Here is a 26161-nt window from a genome sequence, read left to right as displayed (position 1 = left end):
AGCAGAGGAGCCTGATGTGGGGCTCGATCCCAGAACACCGGGATCATGCCCTGAGCCGAAGGCAGACGCTTAACCGCTGTGCCACCCAGGCACCCCCACACTTAACATTTTTAATACAACCTCAGGTCTCTTGGGAAGTCTTTGCCAACATTTAAGCTTTAATATCCTACATATACCTATTACTAGGTCATTCTCCCATATCATTCATACACACACATTCACACTACATGATTCTAAGATGTTTGGGTGGTAGCTAAGGGCACACAACCTGTTGTCATTCATTCATCCAACAAATATCTACTGTAGCAACACTGTAACACAGTGAGGGGTCAATATTTTATTGTAAATTAATTATTCACATTCCATAGAACAAAGTAAGATGTAACATTTTAGCTGTCACATCTTCATCTGTCCTTTTTCGTTAATTTTTAAGGACTACATCTTGTCCCATATAATTATCTATTCTAGAATTGTGAATGATTGAATAATAACAATAATTCAAATATGTAGTTTCATGTTTGCAAAACACTTTTCCCACACATAGCATGGTGGTTGCACAGTCTGATTCAAATCCTGCCTTTATTATTCTGTATTTATGTGACCTTTCACAAGTTCCTTGAACTTCTCTATTTATGTTTCTTCATCTGCAAATTACTGTGTTTTCAGTTATTATGAGGATTAAGTGACACTTTTACAATGCCTACCATTAGCATATATGATAAACTATAAAACTTTTTGCTGGGGCGCCTGCCTAGCTCAGTTGTTTAAGTGTCTGCCTCTGGTCGGGTCATGATCCCAGAGTCCTAAGATCCAGCCCCACTGGGGCTCCCTGCTCAGTGGGGAGTCTGCTTCTCCCTCTCCCTCTACCCTTCCCCCTCCCCCCTGCCCGTGCTCTCTCTCTCTTTCAAATAAATAAATAAAATCTTGAAAAAAAATTGGTAACAAATCAGCCTCAAGTTGAGCTGGTACTTACCATTTTACTCTCTGAATTTACAAAGGAATATTTTACAGGGAATAAGACTGTAAGGGAGGACCTGTTCTACATACTCAAAAGGAAATATTTAAAATAAATTTCTAGTTTTTGGAATGCATATGACATACTATTTCTTTTTAATAAATATACCTTTATCTTATTACAAAGCAATGTAAGATTAGAAAATAAAACACAAGCAACCACTCAACAACAGCAACAACAAAGGAGGAAGAATGGAATAGTTCTTCTCGGTTGTATGCTCAGTATCAACTCCCCCATTCCTAAATGGAATAGCAGCCATGAAGTTTCAGAGGTCTCTCCCTATCCCTAGCTCCAGGCATGAGTCCTGACTAGGCCAATGACAATTAGTTCATGGCATTGCTTGGCACTGTACTTTATTCAAGGGCAAGTAAGAGACTGAAGTTGGTCCAATCACAGTAAAATCAAGGAACAGAACGGACTATGTAATTTGGGGCATCCAGGGTAAATTGCAAATGTAGGGCCCCTTCTTCAAAAACTACTTTATGGTATGTCCAGGTGGCTCAGTCGGTTAAGCACCTGCCTTTGGCTCAGGTCATGATCCCAGGGTCCTGGGTTTGAGTCCCATGTTGGGCTCCTTGCTCAGTGGGGAGCCTGCTTCTCCCTCTGCCTGCCACTCCCCCTGCTTGTGCTATCTCTCTCTCTCTGATGAATAAATAAATACAGTCTAAAAAAACCAACTATTTTGTATTATTTTATTTATATTATTCATATTTATATTTATTTATAGTATCATTAATAATTTCAACAAAGTAACAGCACAGCATTAGACAACACATGGAGTCTTATGCTTAGAACTTTGTGTAACTATATAGGTTGGCATGTTTATGAAGCCAGCAAATGATTAGAAAAGGAACCTAGAAAACTCTGTAACTCTCCATATAGGGATTTTTTAGCAGCAGTCCCAGGATTTCTCTATAACATTAGGTAAGAACTAAAGATGATCAGTTTAAGAGCTGTTGGGGCCTCCAACTTGGAGAACTTCTGTCTTTTTATAAGATTTTAAGGTGTCCGAGGCAGAGATATCAAAACACACAAGCATCCCTGGCTTTGTCCACTCATTCAAATATCACATAAAAGTGGTGCCTCTTCTTGGGAAACCAGATGCACCTACAAACTGCATTTCAGCTCCAGCTTGGAGAGTCACACATCCCTCTAGGGATGCTACCCACACAGGATGGGTCCATGCCCTACCCTTGTAAGTAAAGACTTTTTTGCCAAGTTTAGCTTAGGAGAGAAATAATGGTCTGATTCTAGTTTTCCAACTATTGTGCTGAAATGTTTGCTGCTTTCTACCTGCTTCTAAATTATAGTGCATGTAAAAAGGCTAACCCATCATGAGTCTGTCATTTTGAGTTCTTGATACATTGGGAGTTTCTCAAGAAAATATTAATGGCTACACTGTATCTCTACTCTGGATAGATTGGATGCATTTGGTTAAACTGTAACTGAAGTCATTTGTTGAACATTAAGAAAAGTGTTTTGTCTTTATCTAGAAGATATTAACAGGAAATTTAGAATACTTTTCTTCTACTCATTACCAACACTAGTGGATAATGTCAATCCACTTGTCAGATGACAAAAAACAGGACTCTCTGTAAAACCCAGCCTTGGAAAAAAATGCTGAAACCTCTCTACTCTTTTCCTCTCTCATGTTAGGGTAAAAATGGAAGGAAGTAACTGGAGTAGAGAGCTCTGGGAAAATAAAGCTGAAATAGAGAAACACAGGAAGCTTAAACATGTAAATGAATGTATAGAGTTGAAATAGCAAAGAAGCAGAATCAAGATCAGTGAGACTGGCCCAGATTCAAATAGGGCAGATATAAAGCAAACCTAGAGAGGCAGAGATTGGAATGGTGTGGTGGAACCATGGAATACCCAACACAAAAAACCCAAGAGGGAAATGTTAATTCAATTTTGTTTCTAGGGACACTGTAATTTTTCCTATAATTGAAAAATGTTGGAATATGAATTTTAATAATGATGAATTAAATATTTAATATAGGATTAACATATTGTTGTATAAAGCCTTTGCTTTCTCTAGGTGATTTCTTAAAACAATGAAATAGAATATTGTAATTAAAAACTAGCTAATATCAAAATTCCTTTGTTCAGCTACAGGAGCAAGGTTAAACTCTCCTATAAGGGGCCCTAGAAAAAAATGCTTTAAAAAGGATCCTGACAAAATTGATAAAATATTGATAAGCTGGGAGAGGGCACATTGAGATTCACTGTAGTATTATCTCTACCTTGCGTGTGATTAAAAATCTGTGAAAAATGATTCTATTAAAGAATGAATTCCAAAATATTGTGAAATAAATAACCTAAAAGCCCACCCGTAATAAACATCCAGAAATATTTTGTAAAATAAAACAAACTACTTTTATGTGAACAACTGAACTATCCATTAAAAAAAAAGGAAACCTCAAGATTCCAGAAATACAATAGCAAACTGAACACAAGAGCAGTGAGTACATGAGATGACATCACAGGAATGAATATCACATGCGTGGACATCTATGAGCCAATACTGCGATGGCCTTGTCTTGAAGGAAGTTATCATTCTCAAAAAGAAATAAAGTCTTGAGTCCACAAGAAGCACAAAGAGGAAACAAGAACCCCACAAAAAACAGGGACGCAACTAGCTCAGGCATATGATGAGGACACTTATCTGACTCTGCCTAGATTCTGATTTGAAACAAAAACCTTTTTGGGGGCACCTTTTACCAGAGCTCTAGCCCGCCCCAGAGTTTGAATTTACAACTACACACATGATCCAAGAACCACACAAGTCAAATATTAACATAAAAATTGGCCTTGAGGCAGGGATATCTTGGGGTACCTGGTCAAACCAAAAACAAAATTGTCCTAGAGTGACATGCCCTGAATCCAAGGAAGTTTATGATCTAAACTCATAAAATAAACGGGAACCCAATCTCCATTAAGAGAAAGAATAATAAATCATTAGTCATAACCAGCAGCAGTATGAAAAGTCTGAGAACTTCAGACAACTGAATGTTGTCTACAGGCTATTAAACAAGTATGAATGAAACAACTAAAGACAAAAAAATGTAGTCATTTGAATGACATACTATAAATTGAAAACTGGAATATTTGAAAAGAAACCAAACAGAACCTCTAGAAATGAAAAAATATATATCAACACTGAAATTTGAAATTCAGTGCATAGAGTAAAATAGAAGATTAGATACTGCTGAAGAGAGAACTAAAGAACTAGCAGACAAATCTGAGAAAATACATCAGAATTCAGCACAGAGATTAACAGAGGATGGATGAGAATGTCCAACCTAAGAGTAATTAGAGTTCCAGAAAGAGAGAATAGAAACATCAGGAGGGAAGTTATATTCATAGGGTTAATAGCTGAGAACTCTCACAAACTGAAGAAATACCTGAATACTCAGATTCAAGAAGCACATCTTCTAGACAAATACATAAAAAGAAATCCACATTATATCCATTGCAATAAAATCAGAAAAGGTAAGAAAAACATTTTAAAGCATCCAAAGACAAAATTCTTAAATTTAAATTGGCACTAAAGTTTCTGATAGCATTGATGAATCCAGATTAATGTGAAATAAAATTCTTAAATTGAGAAGAGAAAAAAAAACCTGTCAACTTAGCTGGACAATCATGCCATATTGAGGGGGAAATGTAGACATTTTAAAACAAATCAAAACTGAAATAGTATCCACTGGGAGAACTCCCAAGGAGTAATTCAATTACGAAAAAAAATTTAACCCAGAAGGAAGAAGCAGAATGCAAGTAGTAATGGTAATTATTAAAATATGTACTTGAAATCCTTCATAACACTGAAAAGGAGTGCAAGAGTCTTTTTCGTTTAAGGGCTTCTTTAAATTGCCTTAAAATTTTAGGGGTTGAGTACCAATGGCTACAGTACTTACTTATTACTATAGAAACCAGAAACCTAGGGCTTATTGCTTTGCTTGCTCAAAAACATGGAGAAAAATAAGAGTATCCCCCATTTTTTGAAGTTTGAAAAATAATGAAACTATGCCTTGGATACAGAAAGGAACTAAAAAAGAAAATGATATATTTTAGGTTAAATTATATTATTGGTTTATTTTGATTTCAGAATTTTAAACTATATTTTGTTGCCTGTATTTCCCTATCTTATGTAAATCTTTATTAAATCCCTACTATTATAAGGTGTGCAAAATTGTCTATGTAACTAGCAATGAAATGAGCTAAGCATAAGGAGAAATTTATTCTAAAATAAATATTATTAGATAAAAATAATTAGTAGATAAATACTAATAGTATCTACTTAATAGAGCTTTCATGTAAGGTATGCAGCACAATACTTGACACACAGTAAGTTTGACATATTTTCTAGTCTTTTTTCTTTCAAAAGATATATCATATTTTACTTAACATAAAATGAACATATATAGGATTACAATATATTATAATGCTTTGTATATATGCAACGTACATATTATTTAGTAGCCCACTTATTCACTCACTAATATATCTTGAACATTTCCACATTTATTCAAAAAAGACATACAGATGACCAACAGACACAGGAAAAGATGTGCATCATCATCACTTACCATCATCACATCACACCTGACAGAATGGCTAAAATCGACAACACAAGAAACAACAGATGTTGGTGAGCATGTGGAGAAAAAAGAACCCTCTTGCGCTGTTGGTGGGAATGCAAACTAGTGCAGCCCCTCTGGAAAACAGTATGGAGGTTCCTCGAAAAGTTAAAATAGAACAATCCTATGGTCCAGCAATAGCACTACTGAATATTTACCCAAAGAATACAAAAACACGAATTCAAAGGGATAAATGCACCCCTACATTTATATAGCAGCATTATTTACAGTAGCCAAGATATGGAACCAGCCCAAGTGTCCATCAGCTGAATGGATAAAGAAGATATATATATAATGGAATATTACTCAGCCATAAAAAATAATGAAAGCTCATCATTTGCAAGGACATGGATGGAGCTAGAGAGTATAATGCTAACCAAAATAAGTCAGTCAGAGAAAAACAAACACCATACGATTTCACTTATATGTGGAATTTAAGAAACAAAACAAATGAGAGCAAAGGGAAAAAAGAGAGAGAGAGTGGCAAACCAAGAAACAGATTCTTAATTATGGAGAACAAGCTGATGGTTACCAGAGAGGAGGGAGGTGGGGGGGATGGGTAAAACAGGTGTGGGGATTAAAGAGTGCACTTGGCATGATGAGCACAGGGTGATGTATGGAAGTGTTGAATCATTATATTGCACACCTGAAACTAATATAACACATATGTTAACTAACTGCAATTGAAATAAAACTTAAAAATAAATGAAGAAATATGTACATACATACATACTACATAAAATACGTGTATTACCAAAAAAAAACCCAGCTCAAAGACAAAAGACAAAAATTATAATAAAAGAAAATTGAGACTATAACACTAAAAGTAGTAATTTAACCCTAAAATATTTACAAATAATAAATAAAAATTGAAGAGGCTTAGGATAATCACTATAAGCACATTTAAGAAGATGCACATATAAGGAAAAAAGCAAGTCAACAAAAAATGTCCTTCTGAATCCAAGAACTCAGAAGTGGAAGAAAAAAATCCTGAAAATGTTATAAAGAAATTTTTTCCTGAAATGAAGGAATAAATGAGTCTGCATATGAAAAGGGCAACCATATTTCATTATGACCTCAGAATGATGGACATCAACACAAACAGTTTAAGTTAATAAGCTGACTAGAAGAATTCTTCAAGAACTTTGGCAGGAACAAGGCACCAGATGTGTTCATTGTTCCTGAGTTGTCACTTCCTCCAGGCTTTTGAACAGAGACAACTATTATGTATTTTAAAGGAGGAAAAGATACTGTGTTTACACTGATGATTTCAATTCAAAATTAAGATCATAATGTTTTATTTGTTTTTATATCTGTACCTCTTTCCTCTTACATTGAAAATGTTGGTTCCTGACAACATAAATATAAATACTTATTTGCTTTCCCCTATAATGTGCAAACAATGGCTTCAAAATAACAACCCCAATATATTCATAAACCTGCCTAATGGAAATTTGAAATGGATTATAGATTTAAAAATAACACCTAAAACCATATAATTTCTAACAGAAAACAGGGGAAAAACTTCCTGACATTGGTCTTGGCAATGATTTTTTTGAAAAAGGTACCGAAAGTAGAGGCAATGAAAGCTAAATAAGTAAGTGGGATTACATCAAACTAAAAAGCTAGAAAATGGCAGTTTCTTTCTTTCTTTCTTCTTTTTAAAGATTTTATTTATTTATTTGACAGAGAGAGAGAGACAGTCAGTGAGAGAGGGAACAGAAGCAGGCTCCCCGCAGAGGAGCCCGATGCTGGGCTCGATCCCAGAACACTGGGATCACGCCCTGAGCCAAAGGCAGACACTTAATGACTGAGCCACCCAGGCGCCCCGTGGCAACCTATTTCATCCTATGAAATGGAAAAAAAAATTTGCAAATTATATATCTGATAAGGGGTTAATATTCAAAATATATAAGGAACTCACAGTACTTGGTAGCAAAAAAACCCAAATAAAAATGGACAAAGGACCTGAATGGACAGTTTTCCAAAAAAAAAGACATACACATCTCCAACAAACATATGAAAAGATGCTCAACAACCATAATCATTGAGAAATGAAAATCAAAACCACAATGAAATACCACCTCACACCTCTTAGGACAGCTATTATCAAAAAGACAAGAGATATGATTAAGAAGATGTGGTCCATATATACAATGCAATATTACTCAGCCATCAGAAAGAATGATTACCCAACATCTGCAGCAACATGGACAGGACTGGAGGAGATTATGCTAAGTGAAATAAGTCAAGCAGAGAAAGACAATTATCATATGGTTTCACTCATTCATGGAACATAAGAAGTAGGAAGATTGGTAGGAGAAGTTACTAGACAGTGGCTACTTAGGGACAGGATTTTTATCTGACCCACTTTCATAGTCTACACAGCCAAACCCCAGAGCCTGGCACCCAATAAACAGCTGCTGATGAATAAGTGGTGCTTCCCAGACATTGGTTACACCAATTAACATAATTATAAACAAGTACTGTAAGTTTTACCAATTTAAACACCACATGCAAATATTAGGTTAATGATGCAGAGGCAACAAATGTAGAAAAACAAACATTATATATGACATTCTCATATCAACATAGAGCTATGGCAGACATTTCAAAATATGATTTATGCTCATTCCTGTTATAAAATTATAGTTGTTGACCCACTGCTAGATATTATTTAATAGACACATGAATTACAGTATCACAAACTTACATTTCTAATATTTTGATAAATGAATTTTAATAAAATTGCCTTCCTTTGTGATTCTGTGTGATTCATTTTAAGCACCAAAACATTATTCTGAGAAGGCACCTAGAGGCCTCACCAGATTACCAAAGGGGTCCTGGGCACAAAAAAAGTTAAGAAGCCCTGCCATAGGTCATTGCTGTTTTTTCTGGTGATGTGACACAAACAGCTAGAATTCTGTTACCCTAAAGCAGTATTTTGCAAGCTGAAAATTGTAAAGGCATTCTTACAGGGAGAAAGTTATGCAGGTGTATATATATTTAGATAGAAACCGCTTTATGTCTATAGATCTAACATAACTACAAAATTGATATGTAGAATTTAAATAGAAACAAAACTACAAAACTAATGAAATTTAAGTTAATTATATTAATGAACAATATTAACATTATTTTATGAAAAGTATAGTGCTGAGTCACAAGTTCTTCTGTATTTAGGAAGCTTATACCACCACATATCCCAGCTGAGCAAGCAGGTCACCATTTTTCTCTGTATTGCCACGAAGGTGCCCTTTGTACAAGAAGCCAGTACATACTTTAGTTCTGCAATTGGAAAAAGTATCTATCAAGTGAGCCTCTGTGCCTTTCCTGATGGCTGGCAAACGTCTAGCCAATACAGCTTTGCATAAATCATAAATAGAAACCCAAATATAGGCACTAAAATTCCACGTAAGTACTTGTTATAAGATGGCTATCTGGGTTTTTGAGGTCAAGTTTACAGTAGTTATTTTTTTTATTATCACTGAAATGAAAGCATATATTTAAGAAATTGTTATAGAGAATTCTTGGATTCTCAGAATACATCTGAGTCCCTCAGACCCCGGATGGAAAAGTACTGTCCAACAACAAGCAAGGAATGCTAAGGATACAATTCTCAGGCACATTAATCCATTCACCCATCCTGTTTACACGTATGAGCACAGAGGAGCACAGATCCCCACACCAAAGAGCAAAAGAATCTACAGTCAGTAAGCTACAGAGGTGGGTGCATTGCTCTGAGGAGAGCAGAACTAAAAACTATAATGAAGATATCCAGTGTTCTAGTGTTGATAGGATTAGAAAATGTCAGGGAAAAAAAGAGAAGGTACTACTGTGATTTCAGATGTCTAATTAGACCCCCTCTCCACATCCCCCTTTGTAGAGCTGCCTGATGAATGGTAATCCAAAAAAAACTTCAAAACATGTTCTAATTCCCTTAGCTTCATACTCGTGCAGAACTCACTTTCAAGCTAATGGAAATACCATGTTACAAACAGAAAACTAGGAAGGAAGAATAATTTTAGGGTTTTTGACTGGTGTATAAGTAAGCTTTCTACACTCAGCAAATTTTGAGCATGTGGTCAGGGCACTTTGGGTACAAAGCTATCAGTGCTAATCTTTTTTTAAAAGTGAATGAGAGGAATGATGCATTTTCACTTGATACAGAAGATTATGGAGCTGGTTATCAAAGAGCATGATAACAAAACAGAACACTTGCAGCTTTTAGCACATTACCCCACTCTTTTGTCACTTTAATTCCTGATGAGAGTTCTAGATTATTTCTGTACACCATATTATTTTTAACCTGAAAGCTCTTGGTGGGTCAAAGAGTTTTTCCCTTTCCTGAAAATTCAATTTATGTTTAAATATTTATAAAATATATAAGGAGAAAGGTGAAAACAAAAAGGTGAAAATACAAAATACAACCTAGAAAAATCCCTTGCTGAAATATAACACACAAGCTAACTATGAATCTTTCCCTTTCCATATTACAACTGGGTTTCAGAATGCAGCTAATGAAACTCCAGAAGTAACAGACATCACATAAAACCTATTTTACATTTACAAAGCTCTGCCACACAGTGTAATTGGGGGGGTATTCATAGTATTCTTTGACTTGATATTGAGGACCCCCCAGGCGGAAAGGTCTTAAGGAAAGGCTACTTCCTCGAACCTTTGCCCAGAGTTCTCTCCTTGGTTTCCCACTCAGGATATTTGGATAGAACAGAATGTCTGGCCACTGTATTTTTGGACTGAAGTGGACTTAAATAGCCTTCACATATGCCAGGAATTTAAAATGACATTTCAAAGAACTTCTCAAACTCAATACACGAGAAACAAATAAACAAATCAAAAAATGGGCAGAAGATATGAACAGACACTTTTCCAATGAAGACATACAAATGGCTAACAGACACATGAAAAAATGTTCAAAATCATTAGCCATCAGGGAAATTCAAATCAAAACCACACTGAGATACCACCTTACGCCAGTTAGAATGGCAAAGATAGACAAGGCAAGAAACAACAATTGTTGGAGAGGATGTGGAGAAAGGGGATCCCTCCTACATTGTTGGTGGGAATGCAAGTTGGTACAGCCACTCTGGAAAACAGTGTGGAGGTCCCTTAAAAAGTTAAAAATTGAACTACCCTATGACCCAGCCATTGCACTACTGGGTGTTTACCCCAAAGATACAGACGTAGTAAAGAGAAGGGCCATATGCACCCCAATGTTCATAGCTGCATTGTCCACAATAGCCAAATCATGGAAGGAGCCGAGATGCCCTTCAACAGATGACTGGATTAAGAAACTGTGGTCCATATATACAACGGAATATTAGTTAGCTATCAGAAAGAACGAGTTCTCAACATTTGCTGCAACATGGACGGCACTGGAGGAGATAATGCTAAGTGAAATAAGTCAAGCAGAGAAAGACAATTATCATATGATTTCTCTCATCTATGGAACATAAGAACTAGGATGATCGGTAGGGATAAAGAAAAGGGGGGTAATCAGAAGGGAGAATGAAAAATGAGAGACTATAGACTATGAGAAACAAACTGAGGACTTCAGAGGGGAGGGGGGTGGGGGAGTGGGATGGACTGGTGATGGGTAGTGGGGAGGGCACGTATTACATGGTGCACTGGGTGTTACACGCAACTAATGAAGCATCGAACTTTACATCGGAATCCGGGGATGTACTGTATGGTGATTTACATAATATCATAAAAAAATCATTAAAAAATAAAAAATAAAAAAAAATGACATTTCAATTAGACAGTAATTTTTTAAAAAGTATAAAAGCAAATCCTCTGCTAGGTGTTAAGACTGATACAAGGCATTAAATGATCCTTAAAGGAAAACTGGTTAAATAAATATCAAGTGCAAAAGCATGATTAGATATTGTTAATGAAAAGTGATAAATCAGATATTAAAATTTTGAAATGACTGGAGTTCATTTCTTTATTCATTCAATAAATATTTTATAGTACAGAGAAAAAACCAAACTACTCTCCTCGAGCTTAAATTTGGTCTGCAACTACTAAGAATGCAATAAAATTAAATGAGGAAGCATGAAATACTTGAAAGAGCACTGGTCTAGGAGTCCCAAGATCGGAATCCCAATTTCATGCCTACCAATTACTAGACAAGTGATATTGGATATGTCAACTTAATTTCTCTAAGCCTCAATTCCATTACTTGAAATGGTGTGTATTGCCTAGCCTGCATACCTCATCAGTTAATTATGTAAGGACCATAGAGAAAGTATTTAAATGTGCCCTCACAACAACCAAAAGCTCTACAATCACAGGCTAGCAATATTATTGAATTGTATGAAAAACTATCAAATCCCTTGCAATGAATAATATTAGTTAATACAGACAGTCTAGGTGGTCAGAAAGCAAAGCTCAATGCTAACTGTCAAGTACATTAACTACATGGAATGACATATATTCAAAGGTTTTGACCTTTCTTCCTTTAATCGTTCTAATTTCACCTGGATTTCCTTTACACGTCAAATTACATTCATAGTCTCAAGCAATGTTCCAGCCATAGGAAGAGAAAACGAGTCAAACAGACTTCCATCAGGCTTCCAAACTGAGTCACAAATACCATGTTTCTTTACTCTTCAGAGCATGTGCCTGCCACCTCTACTTGAATCTTAACAAATGACAAAACTTTCAATGTAGAGACAAATCCACTTAGCAAAAGAAAATAACAATTGCTGTAATTGCAACCACATTAACGGGACTGAGTTTTTGCTTAAATTACTTCTGCACTTCTGATGAAAAACACTGTCTTCAAGAATAATGAAGTGCTTAAAACATGAATAAAATCTTAAAAACTGCAAAATCAAACTCATGAGGAAAACAAATTTTACTGGGCATAACTTGGGTTTGCAGTTGTTAGTGTCAGGTAACAAACATGAATCTGTATTAATCACCAGTGAAGACCAACCATAAGAATTAGTTAATACATAGGTGCTGTGTGAAACAATGGAATCCAAACAGTCTGACTCTTTGGGGCTAGAGCAATAGAATAATTCTGCTTTTCTTCAGATACCGACAAACATATGCTATGATAGCTAAAATTTAGCTTAATCCTTCCCTTCCTGGCTCAGAATGAAAATCAATACTCTGTCTTAGACCTAGGCGGTGATTTCCCTTTGTTGGGTTTTCATGAGAAGGAGGAACAAACAAGAAAAGGACCATGAATGGACAATTTTCAATCACATAATCTTGTTTTAGGAAATAGAAAATAAGAATTAAGGGGCACCTCGGTGGCTCAGTCAGTTAAGTGTCTGACTTTGGCTCTGGTCATGATCTCAGGGTCCTAGGATCAAGCCCCACATGGGGCTCCACATTCAGCACGGAGTCTGGTTGTCCCTCTGCCCCTCCCCCTGCTCGTGCTCTCTCTCTCTCAAATAAATAAAATCTTTAGAAAAAAAGAAAATAAGAATTAAGACAACTGCAGAGAAAGTTCTTAAAATGACTGCATTCTGATTGTTTTGCCAGCACTAACTGGATCAGAGTCAAAGCTCTTAGACACTTGACCCACAACTCCACTCCCACCAGCATTCTGGAAGCTTGGTGCCTTTACTAAAAATCTGAGGGATATTGAGGAACAGAATCACATTCCAGAACATATTGCCTGTCACCATCTAACTGGTCCTATCCCCACAGTTTCTGTCCTCTCTCCTTCTCCCAGCTCTTGTTCTGGAATAGCTGACAGATTCCTCCATTTGTCCTCAAGTAGAGTTTCATACACGCCATTTTCTTCAAGGTGTGACTGTCAGTCACCAACACATAAAATAAATTGCACAGCCAATAAAAGAGGGAGAAGAGGGAAATAAGGTAAAAAGAACACATGAGCATCTCACAAGCAAATGGGGGGATAGCTCCCATTAAATCATTGACATTCTATCATAGAATTGAGATCCTTCCCACAAGGCATCAATAACAAAATAAGTAACTTCACTTACTTACTCATTTAACCATCTCAAAATAAGTAACTTTAAACTTCAAAACAGAAACACAAACTTTCAGAGGTGAACCACCATAAAATCAATACCATTGTATTAACCAATACCATTGTATTAAGGAGTATGCCTCTGAAATGTTGAGTGACATGGATACATTTTCATTTCTTACCCTTATCCCTATCTGGACAGCTGAGCTGATGGCATTTCATGTTTAGGAATAGAACTCTCAGTTAGGTTTGCCAGATAAGTGAGTAGCGCTTTGCCTGTGTGACCAGTAAGTGATTATGAATTAAGAGCATTGGTTGCCACATTTAAAAATTCACCTGTGAGTTCCACAGACATTAAAGGGCATGAGTATTCAGCACCCTCAGACTTACTTGTGTTCTTGTGATTTTGGTCCCCTGGGAGAGAAGCATCCGTGGTCCAGGCTGGAATGTGTTGACTGGGATGTGGAGCAGATGTCACAGTGCTCTTGTTACAAATTGTATTTGTAAGAATAATATCAGACACTTGAACTTCACCATCAGTGACCAAAGGTTCACTCCCATTTGATTTAAAATAGGCTTTTTTCAATGTTCCTGAAAGACAAAAACAAAAAAACAAAAAAAAAAACCAAAAAAAACCATTTTGATACATAACTAGAAGTATTTATTTTTAACCCATTAAGAGAACTCTAGAGCTACTTTCCCAAGTTTCATTCTATCCAGGCAAACACAAAAAGAAAGATGATGGCTAGCAAAACTACTCACTTCATTGGGACAACCAAGAGAGTTTCTCTTCTACTACGAGTAACCTAACCCTGTGAAGAAACTACTGCTTTCTCAAAAGCTTCAGGTGGAGAAACTGAGTCTCCCATCTAGGTGTCCCCGTGCCCAAACACTCTAGGGCAAGTCCACCTCACCTGAGACTCACAACAAATTAATGAAATGTGGTGAATCTTACTGTGTTTCCTTCCTCCTTTCTCAGTTTCCCAATTTCACCCATATTTTATGCTTAGTGCCCAGGACACAAGCTCTTCATATCTCTTTATCTGCCACCAAAGGACAATTGTGCCTGCTTAACTTCAACTTTATATTTCTCCACATTTTCCATATTTCAGTGACCTATGCATAACAGATAAATAAAAATAATAGGGCTCATATATTTACTGAGACTGTTTCACAAAAACCCCCTAAAAAGTAAAACTCTAATTCTAGAAAAACTGAGAGAAGGAACTAAATTTTCTTCATCTTTGACCAGAAAATATAATTAGAATACGATTAATACAATATAGCCCTTAAACTAAGATTATCAACTGGTCACTTTCTCGAGGTATTCATTCATTGACAAAATAGTCAAACCTAAGATTATTGGGAATCACCTAATTTTGGCTTCAGCAGAAACTCCTGAAAACTTTGAAAGAGATCATGTATTTTTAACTTAGTAAAAATAGACAACAGACTGTTTCCAGAATATAGCACTAGAATTGAGTATGTCACTAAAATAAACATATGTGATATTGATTCATTATAGAAATACCCAAGGGAAGTTTTTTTTTCTAAAGGCATTTACAGTGAATGCTCTCATTGGCTCTCACTTTTCCAGTCTACAGACCATTAAAAATAAAAGAAATATAAATAAAATGTTTAATATCAGTCTATGGAAAAAATTTCTCTACATGTGCTTGACACTTGGAAAACATTAACTACAAATCAAAATAGAAAAGCAGCTGTTTTCTAGCTAACTAAGGTCAACAGTTTCATCTGCCGAAGTATTCTAAATAAAACGCTGGGGCATAAAAGCTCAATTGTGACCATGGGTGCAGGTAACACACTCTCCAAAACGTCTGTGTGATTCCGAGTCAATATAAAAGGCAGTAAGTGAAATGAAAGACTTAATTGTTTTTGATTTTCAACATGATTCAGAATTTATCCTAGATTGAAATAAATGTATGTGATAGACATGATGACTGTATAATATGTATTTCTTTCATACAGAAGGATATATGAATCAATTAGATATAATTTAATTTTCATCCATGTATTAGTTGCTCTCACTGTTACTTATTTTGACATGAATAGACTTTTCACAATAACATGTTAATTCCACTAATGTGGCTGTAATGAACTTTTAAAGCCCATAAAGGTGATTTACTTACTATGCTAACCCTCTGAATCAGCATCCAGCTCTGTCAACACACTTTTAGCAAATGCCAACTCCTCACAGTTACATCCCTGAATAACTCACTTAAAAGGAGTTCCTTTCCATATGAAATATTTCAACAGTTGTTCTTAACATTTTGTTTGTAATGATTGGCCATATAATAATCTTTCCTTTGTCTTTTTCATCTAACCACAGTGGTGAAAGTGTTAACAGCATCTCTTTACTTGAAGAGTCCCTGGATACACTGACTTTCTTAGGAAACACTGACTTGGATCACAACTTTCTAAAAAAAAATTCAGCTTCCTTGCCCTTGCTCTTAAACTCTACATATCAAAGCAAGTTGGCAGAATAGATAGACATGCAAAGGTAATACAGGATATATGGAAGTTGCTGTAGTTAATGTTCCTAGAGTACAATTTTAAGAGACACACAGACCAACCAACCGACAGAGAGGGAGAGAGAACAAACCTAAGGGCCTGTCTAAAAGCCTGAACTCATTGAGCAATTTGCTTTCAAGCATCTCTGGAAACCGACCAACTTTCAACTCACAGTTGGTCATCTATTATGCATTTTTTTAAAAAGTACAAAATTAGAATTCAGTAAGACTAAATACCCTCAGGCTATACCATGATGAGCTAGAAAAATGCCGAGAGTTATTAGCCCAAAGTGGAGGGTTCATTCTTCCCGTTTTGCCCCATCCTTTCTACATTCCTATTTTTATAGTGCTGTGGTTAAAAGTACAGTCTGACCACCTGGATTTAAATCCCATCTTTGGTACTTACCAGCCCTGAAACTTTGCAAAAACTCCCAACTGCCATAAAATAAAGAAAATAAAAGACACCCTCTCCCCTCACGGGACTGGTCGTTAGGATCAAATTAGTGTACACACACACACACACACACACACACACACACACACGGAACAGTTCCTGGCACATAGTAAGTTCTCAATAACTGTTAGTCATTACTACATAATACTAGTCATGAAAGTAAAACTGCATTCCTTAGGGCTACTAAGGTACTTTTAAACAAATATCAAATTCCATTTACTATAAATGCATCCCACATAACAAAAATGGTTAAGGAAACTTTCAAAAGTGAATCACTTAACCTACTTTTGGAGTGAACAAAGTGGGGCTCTTTGACACCAAGTTAATAATACAAGGCCAAACTGATCAAGGTTGTGTGTCTCGAAAGTATTTCAGCTCTGGAACATAGCTCTGTTTAATAACCTCTGTTTAAGAAGTAGTCTATAATTCTAATAGTAATAGCCAAGCTTTACTGGTCACTTGTAATGAATGAATTGAGCACCGTGGTGGGCAAAATTAATGTTCCCCCAGAGACGTCCACGTCCCAGGACCCGGGAATATGCAACCTTACACACCTTAAATGGCAAAAGGGATGTTGCGGATGTGAGTTAGTTAAGGGATTTGAGATGGGGAAATAACCCTGGATTATTCAGGTGAGCCCAAGGTGGTCATGGGGTTTTTATAAGCAGAAGAGGGGGGTGAGAGGGTGTGTATCAAAGCCATGCAGCATAAGAAGGACTCAATAGACCATTGCTCATTTTGAATATGGAAAGAGGCAGCAAGCCAAGGAATGCAGGAAGGCTCCAGAAGCTGGAAATATAGGAAACAGACTGTCCCCTAGAGCCTCCAGAAGGAATACAGTCCTGCCAACATCTTAATTTTAGCCCAGTGCTATTTGGACTTCTGTCCTCCATAACTCGAAGGTAATATATTTATGTCATTTTAAGCTACCAAGTAATCGATTTGTTGTAGCAGCAAAAGAAAACTAACATAGGCACCTTGCTAAGGATAGTCACTATAGGCATCTACTGAGATAGGCTTCCAACAGTATTTTGAAATAGATGCTATCATCAGCTCTTCTTTACAGAGTTTCCGAGAGAAGGAAAACGAAGCTTTCAAGAGATATTTAACTTACCCAAGAATTGAGCTGGGACATGACACACATATACACATGCACCCACACACACTTCTCACTTTGGACAAATTATACAAGTTGGAAAAAATCAACCATCAAATGCATGCAAAAAAATTATCTTCCTAGGATGTGAGTTTAAAAGTAATTTCTTATCTTTACATCTCTAGCCATGTGGTAACACATTTACTTGGCATTTTCTATGTGCCAGGAACTTTGTATTTACTCTCTGCTGAAAACACAACATTTAGTAAGAGCTTCTTAACATCAAGATGTTTATAGATTAGTTGAGGGAAACAGGCATGTAGTCTAAAAATACAAACCATGATACAAGGGCTTTGAGAATGATATACATAAAGCAATCTGGTGACAGAAAGTAGAGAAGTAGCTGTCATTCCACTTGAGAAAGTCAGGAAAGGCTTCTTAGGGGAGAATGATCCTCAATAGAAATCTTAAAAGATAGTTAAGGATTGTGTAGGTTTGAGCAAAGTATTTGGGGGAAGAAGGAGGTGGGTCATAGGGAATGGAGAACTTTCTAGATGGAACAAAGGAGGAAAGATATGCAAAGCCCAGTAGCAGATCATTAAACACAGCTAGCACGTGGGGGACTGGCATGAGGAAAGACAAGAGAAGGAGAAGCAGCCACATTGTGAAGAGCAGTTTCTGTTAAAGTCTTGGAATTGTTCTTGTGATGAAGAACTTTTGAAGGATCTTAAATAGGGTGGCACGTTGGAATGATCACTCTGGCAGCAGGGTGATGCTGGAAAGGGATCAAGTCTAGAGGATAATAAGAAGGCTGCTGCAATAGTCCAAGTGAAAAAAGAGTATGGCTTGACCCAAGGCAAAAGCAATGAAGACAAAGGTAACATTTGAAAGAGAGCTTTCAGAGGCAAAGTTGTGAGTGATAAGGGAAAGAGTTAGGGGTCCCTTGCAGGTTTCTGGTTTGAATTTCTGTGCATATGAAGGGACCCCCAACTGAGATAAAAGTGGTAGTCATTAGTGTTATTCATCAAATATTTTCAATTCTTTCGCATTCTACTAAGACACATGTGTGGGTACATTCTCTGGCCTAATTCTCTGTCTCTGGATATTTTTGACATTGGTCAAAGGGTACAAACTTCCAGTTATAAGATGAATAAGTTCTAGGGATCTAATGTACACCCTGGTGATTATAGTTAATAATACCGTATCATACACTTAAAAAAAAAATCTCTAGAGCTCTTTTTCTTTTTCTCTGGCACAATAACTGCATAGGTGCAAGATGATGGCTGCTCCATCAGTTTAGTCCCTGAATGACCTCAATGAGCACAGCTCCCATGCCATTTGCAAAGGACTTGTAAGCATGAGTGAAAAATTACCTTTGTTGTTTTTAAACTTTTAGGATTACTTTTTTTTTTTTCAAGATTTTATTTATTTATTTGACAGAGATAGAGATAGCCAGCGAGAGAGGGAACACAAGCAGGGGGAGTGGGAGAGGAAGAAGCAGGCTCATAGCGGAGGAGCCCTGATGTGGGGCTCGATCCCATAACGCCGGGATCAGGCCCTGAGCCGAAGGCAGACGCTTAACCGCTGTGCCACCCAGGCACCCCTAGGATTACTTTTGTTACACAGTATAGCACAGCCTATCTTGTTACAATAGATAATTTACAAATACATTAAGTATAAAATGTCCATGAAACATTCAAGGGGAAAAAAGTCTAAATCTAGGGAATCTTAACATTTCCTCCAGAATGACTTGCCAGACCCCCACAAATTTTTATCTTCTTTGTGGTTCCTGAGCACACACTGATTGCATCATACCTACACTCAGGAGCAATTGTCCATTTTCCTGTCTGCCTCCTTGAAGGTAGGAAGGTATATTATGCATGTCTGCATCTCAAGTGCCCAGCAGAATGCTTGGCACCAGTGTTGGCTTTAATGAATACTTGTTGAATGTATGGATGATGAAGGAAGTCATGGGAATGAATGACATTGCCAAAAAAGGCATGGGTGTAAAGTGAGAAGAGAGAGAGCTTAGGACAGAAACTCCAACATTTAATGACTAGGTAAAGAAAGATGAGCTCAAGGAGACAGAGAAAGAGCAGCCAGAAACAGCAGAAAAATCAGAAGTGAAAATATGCAGGCAAAACAGAAGGGCATTTTGAAAAGAAAGGAGTAGTCAAGCCTGGGCAAGATCATATCTGGTCATGTGATCCCACCTGAATGAAAGACAGTGTTGCTGGCACCAACTAACAATGACCATACTCCTTCTGAACTGGCCTAAACAAACAGAGAGAGAAAGCAAGTCTTCTTTTTTTTTTTAAAGGACAATAATAATTACATTTATTGAGCATTTACTACTAAGCATTTTTGATCCATTATTCCATTTACTCTTCACAACCTTATGAAGTAGATACTATTATCATCTCACTTTACAAATGAGAAAAGTGAGAACTAGAAAGTTCCATGAAATTGCTCAAGATATTGAAGCTAGCAAGTGAGCAGGAATTCAAAACCATGCAGTCTGACTTCAAAGCCTAGTCTTTTCACCATGATGTTTTGCTTTTCAAGTGGTAATATTTATCATTTTTATTTACTAATTTTTGAACAATACTGTAAAAAAAGTCAAACTTCATTCTCTATATTTTTAGGAAAATGGTTGGCTCCACATTATAAATGAAGAGGAATATCTCTCTCTTCTGACCACCCTCCTGCCCTCTATTACCCAATTTTGGTTATTATATTCTTTTCTTTTTTAACTTTCTTTTTTTTTTTTAACTCTTGTTCAACGCACATTGGTTTGAAATGCCGTGCATTGGATAAAAAGTCACTGGTGCCTCAGGAAGCATTTAGTAGTATGACAAAAAGAGAAAAAGGGGAAGATCAGATTGCACTGGGTTGAGGACTGGATCAAGCACAGAAATCACCTAGGGATCTTGCTAGAATGCAAAGTCAACAGGTCCGGAATGGGATCTGCACATCACACAAACTCTCAAGTAATGTTCACATTGCCAGCCCACAGACCACACTTTGATTACAAGGCTTTAGACTCCCGCTTTGGAAAGCTTTAGACATTACACATAACCTCAGACCTGAGCAATTAAAGAAAAACTATTCTCATATGTACCTGAAGGCCAGTGTTATTAAAGGAATTTAGGAGCTCAACTAAGGAATATGGAGTCAGATCATAAAAGATCATAGAGGATCTTAGATTTCTGGTGTAAGGAAATAAGGATCTGGGAGGGTTTTCCATGTTAAAATGACAATGAAAATCCAACATTATAAGTTAGGAAGTTAAAATTCTTGTAATTCCAAATTCTTGTAAAAGCCACAAACTGTGAAGAAATTTGCTAAGAGAAAAACTATATTTAAGTTCAATGATCTTTAGCTCAGCTAGCATTTTTGAAGAGGAAAGTCACTTTTGTAGAGGAATATTTCTTTTGAGTTCAAGAAAAATGAGCTATTTACCACATTTCCTATAATCTTCACCACTATAATTTTTCTTTCTTCTTCACTGCATGACAAAACAAAAAATTAATGGGTCACACATTGTCTTTTCACAGTACTCTGAAAATTAGGAAAGTTACCTTAGACCACCCTTGAAAAGCTTATGGATAAAACAAATAGAATTTATTTTATTTATTTTATTTTTTTATTTTTATTTTTATTTTATTTTATTTATTTATTTGACAGAGATAGAGACAGCCAGCGAGAGAGGGAACAGAGGCAGGGGGAGTGGGAGAGGAAGAAGCAGGCTCATAGCAGAGGAGCCTGATGTGGGGCTCGATCCCACAATGCCGGGATCACGCCCTGAGCCGAAGGCAGACGCTTAACCGCTGTGCCACCCAGGTGCCCCCAAATAGAATTTATTTTAGAAGTGGATGAATAGAAGAGCTTTTGAAACCAAGGCTTCAATAGCCAGTGAAAGAAGACAGGAAGCATTCTCACGAGATTCTTTGGACCATTAACTTTGGTGAAATTAAGATGACCAATAGTTTGCAAAAATCAGTGCAAACAAAATCCAAAGCACCACACTTGTAGGACTGTTGTAATAACCCCCCATTTTTTCTTCCTGCCACATACTCTACCCACTTCAACCTTCTCTCCCCACACCTGTCAAAGGCACCTTGTAAAAGCCTCTTCCAGATCAAACACGTCACTGCCTCCCTCCAACATCCTCATTGCGGAGTTCATGTTTAAAGTGACACTCCACCAGAAAAGTCTGCCCTCAACTCAAACTAGCTTTGGGCCCCTGTCATAAGCAAGCATAGCAATAGTCTCTTCCCACATCAGAGTCACCTCTGGTGTCATTAATTAATTGTGTAATCATTTTTTAATGCCCTCCTCCTTCACTGAACTGTGGAGTCCATGAGGGTAGGCTTTATTCAATGCCATAACACACTGCCTTGCACTCAATTAATGTTCCTTAAGGGGTCAAATAGTACCAATTCTATTACTGTCAAATGTTTCCCAACATACCAAAATAATTTTACTTTAATTATTGCAAATATATGTTTATATATTATTTATATAGTTATATATAATTTCAGGCAGATATCAATGCAATCTCTAATAAAGAACTCTGTGACATAAGCTGACTCTTCTAGGCATGTGAAGGCAGCAGAACCGGCTGCCAGTTTAATTCTGGTAAGAAATGGATTAGTCTCACAATAGCTAAATCGTGGAAGGAACCGAGATGCCCTTCAACAGATGACTGGATTAAGAAGTTGTGGTCCATATATAATGGAATATTACTCAGCTATCAGAAAGAACGAGTTCTCCACATTTGCTTCAACATGGACGGCACTGGAGGAGATAATGCTAAGTGAAATAAGTCAAGCAGAGAAAGACAATTATCATATGATTTCTCTCATCTATGGAACATAAGAACTAGGAAGACCGGTAGGGGAAGAAAGGGATAAAGAAAGGGGGGGGTAATCAGAAGGGGGAATGAAGCATGAGAGACTATGGACTCTGGGAAACAAACTGAGGGCTTCAGAGGGGAGGGGGGTGGGGGAATGGGATAGACTGGTGATGGGTAGTAAGGAGGGCACGTATTGCATTGGTGCACTGGGTGTTATACGCAACTAATGAATCATCGAACTTTACATCAGAAACCAGGAATGTACTGTATGGTGACTAACGTAATATAATAAAAAAACATTAAAATAAAAAAAAAAGAAATGGATTAGTCTCTGAAATTCACCCTTGGATCTAAGCATAAGAGCCATGTGAAACCTGCCATCACATTGCAAATCCAACAAATGTATTCCTTCCTAGTGACTTTACTGGCAATTAAAACATACTGTGGCGATGGCTTGGTTGTAGAGTCAAGGGGGTTTGGAGTATGGGATGACTATGACAATGCATCGTAGCACAAAGATTTTAGCTCTTATGGATAGAGTTAAAAGGAAATAAATACATTTTCAGTCAATTTTTGAATATAATAAAAACTAAATCTTTAATTCCATAATAAATTTTATTTATAAAAACACTTTCACAAATTTAATTTCATTTGACTTACATAACAATTCTGTGAAATGAATAAGAATTATAGTACTCCTCTGACAGAGAAGGTAAAGCAGCTGACCAAAACCCACACATCTAGGAATTGGAAGAGGAAGACTATTAAACCCCAGCCTTATAAATTACTATAAATTATTTTTCTATGTCACATGGCCCTTCATTATTAGGCTATAACTAAAGAAATAAAACCTAGGTAGAATCTTGTAACTCTTCAGTTTTCCTTTCAATGTCTTTCAAAAACCTAAATCTTTTTTAAAAAAACATTTCTAAGTATAATCGACCTACAGTGTCATTAGTTTCTCATGTGTAACGTAGTAATTCAACTTCTCTCTGTTATGCTATGCTTATAAGTGTAGCTGCCATCTGTCACCATACAACACTACTATAATATCATTGACTATATTCTCTGTACTGTGCCTTTTATTCCTGTGACTTATTGTCTCCATAACTGGAAGCCTGTATGTCCCACTCCTCTTCACCCATTTGCCCATCCTCCCACCGCTTTCTGGCAACCATCAGTCTGTCCTCTGTATTTATAGTCTGATTCTGCTTTTTGTTTGTTTATTCACTTGTTTTGTGTTTTTAGATTCCATATGAGTGAAATCATATGGTATTTATCTTTCTCAGTCTGACCTATTTCAATTAGCATAATAGATTTTGGGTCCATCGATGTTGTTGCAAATGGCAAGATCTCATCCTTTTTTATGGCTGCAAAATATTCCATTTTATATATATACTGCATCTTTTATCCATTTGTCTACTGATGGACAACTGGGTTGCTGCCATATCTTGGTCATTGTAAATAATGTTGCAGTAAACATAGAGGTGCACGTATCTTTTTGAATTAGTGTTTTCATTTTCTTTGAGTAAATATTCAGCAGTGGAATTGCTGGATCATATGGTAATTCTATCTTTAATTTTTTTAAGGAATATCCACACTGTTTTCCACAAGGGCTGCACCAGTTTGCATTCCCACCAACAGTGCACAAGGGTTCCATTAACTCCACATCTTCACCAACACTTAATCGTTTCTTTTGTTTTTGATTTTAGCCATTCTGACAGCCATAAAGTGATATTTCATGTTGTTTTAATTTGCATTTCCTTGTAAATTTCCTTAGTTGGTGATGGTGAGCATCTTTTGATGTGTCTGTATGTTTTATTTGGAAAAATGTCTGTTCAGGCCCTCAGCCCATTTTTAATTAGATTATTTGGGAGTTAGGGGTTTTTTTTTTTGGTGTTAAGTTATATAAGTTCTTTATATATTTTGGATATTAACCCCTTATCAGTTATATCTTTGGTGAATATCTTCTCCCATTCAGTAAGTTGTCTCTTTGTTTTGTTAATGGTTTCCTTCCCTGTGTAGAAGCTTTTTATTTTTGTGTGGTCCCAATAATTTAATTTTGCTTTTGTGTCCTTTGCTAGAGGAGACATATCAAAGAAAACGTTTCTATGGCCACTATCAGAGAAATTACTACTTACGTTTTCTTCTGCGAATTTTATGGTTTCAGATCTCACATTTAGGTCTTTAATCCATTTTGAGTTTATGTTTGTGAATAGTATAAGAAAGTGGCCCAGTTTCATTCTTTTGCCTGCAGCTGTCCAGTTTTCCCAGCACCATTTAAGAGACTTTTTCCCATTATATAATCTTGTCTTTTGTGTCATAGATTGATTGGCCATATAAAGATGGCTTTTTTTTTCTGGACTCTTTATTCTCTTTCATTGATCTATGTGTCTATTTTTATGCTAGCACTATATTGTTTTGATTACTAAAGCTTTGTAGTATATCTTAAAATTTGGCATTATGATAACTTCAGCTTTGTTCTTATTTCTCAAGATGGCTTTGGTTATTTGGGGTCTTTTTAGTTCCATAAAAATTTTAGTATTATTTGATCTAGTTCTGAGAGAAATGCTCTTGGTATGCTGATAGTGATTGCATTGAATCTGTAGATTGCTTTGGGTAGTATGGACATTTTAACAATACTAATTCTTCCAATCCATGAGCATGGAATATCTTTCTATTTGTTTGTGTCATCTCCAATTCTTTTATCAGTGTTTTATAGTTTTCAGAGTATAGGTCTTTCATTTCCTTGGTTAAGCTTATTCCTAGGTATTTTATTCTTTTTGGTACAATTATAAATGGAACTATTTTCTTAATTTCTCCTATTGATGCTACTTCATTGTTAGTGTACAGAAATACTGTTAATTTTGTATCCTGCAAATTTATTGACTTCATTTATTCTAATAGTTTTTTGGTGGAATCTTTAGGATTTTCTATGTACGGCATCAGCTCATCTGTAAATAGTGACAGTTTAACTTCTTCCTTACCATATTGATGCCTCTTATTTCTTTTGCTTTTCTGATTGCTATGGCTAGGACTTCTAGTACTATGTTGAATAAAAGTAGTGAGAGTGGACATCCTTGTCTTGTTCCTGACCTTAGAGGAAAAACTCTCAGTTTTTCACCATTGAGTATGACGTTAGCTGTGGGTTTTTTATATATGGTCTTTCTTATGTTGAGGTATGTTCCCTCTACATACTTTGTTGAGAATATTTATCATGAATGGATGTTGGATTTTGTCAGATGCTTTTCTGCAGCTACTAAGATGATCACATGATTTTTATTCTTCATTTTGTTGAAGTGGTTTATCACGTTGATTGATATGCAAATACTAAAACAGCCTTGTATCCCCAGAATAAATCCCTCTTGATTGTGGTGATAATCCTTTTAATGTATTATTGAGTGGTTTGCTATTTTGTTAAGGATTTTTGCATCTGTGTTTGTCAGAGATACTGGCTTATAGTGTGTGTGTGTGTGTGTGTGTGTGTGTGTGTGTGTTGTCGTCTTTGTCTGGTTTTGGTATTAGGGTAATGCTGGCCTCATGGAATGTCTTTGTGAGCTCTTCTTCCTCTTCTATTTTTGGAATAGTT

At 36.4% G+C, this 26161-nt stretch overlaps 1 protein-coding gene across 10 annotated transcripts in view; it reads right to left on the bottom strand.

Moving 5' to 3' along the window:
• CORIN (corin, serine peptidase) overlaps positions 1-26161 on the bottom strand; it is a 228166-nt gene that overhangs the window by 160554 nt on the left and 41451 nt on the right. For all 10 annotated transcript variants that reach the window (XM_034671855.1, XM_034671857.1, XM_034671858.1 and 7 more), the window contains one exon: positions 14024-14224. In XM_034671855.1, coding sequence (XP_034527746.1) covers positions 14024-14224 — 201 coding nt within the window. The remainder of the gene's footprint in view (positions 1-14023; positions 14225-26161) is intronic.

Source organism: Ailuropoda melanoleuca, chromosome 11, assembly GCF_002007445.2.
Source record: "Ailuropoda melanoleuca isolate Jingjing chromosome 11, ASM200744v2, whole genome shotgun sequence".
In the NCBI taxonomy this organism is placed as follows: Eukaryota; Metazoa; Chordata; class Mammalia; order Carnivora; family Ursidae; genus Ailuropoda; species Ailuropoda melanoleuca.
The sequence above is the reverse complement of the archived record's forward strand: the minus strand, read 5'-3'. Positions and strand labels throughout refer to the sequence as shown.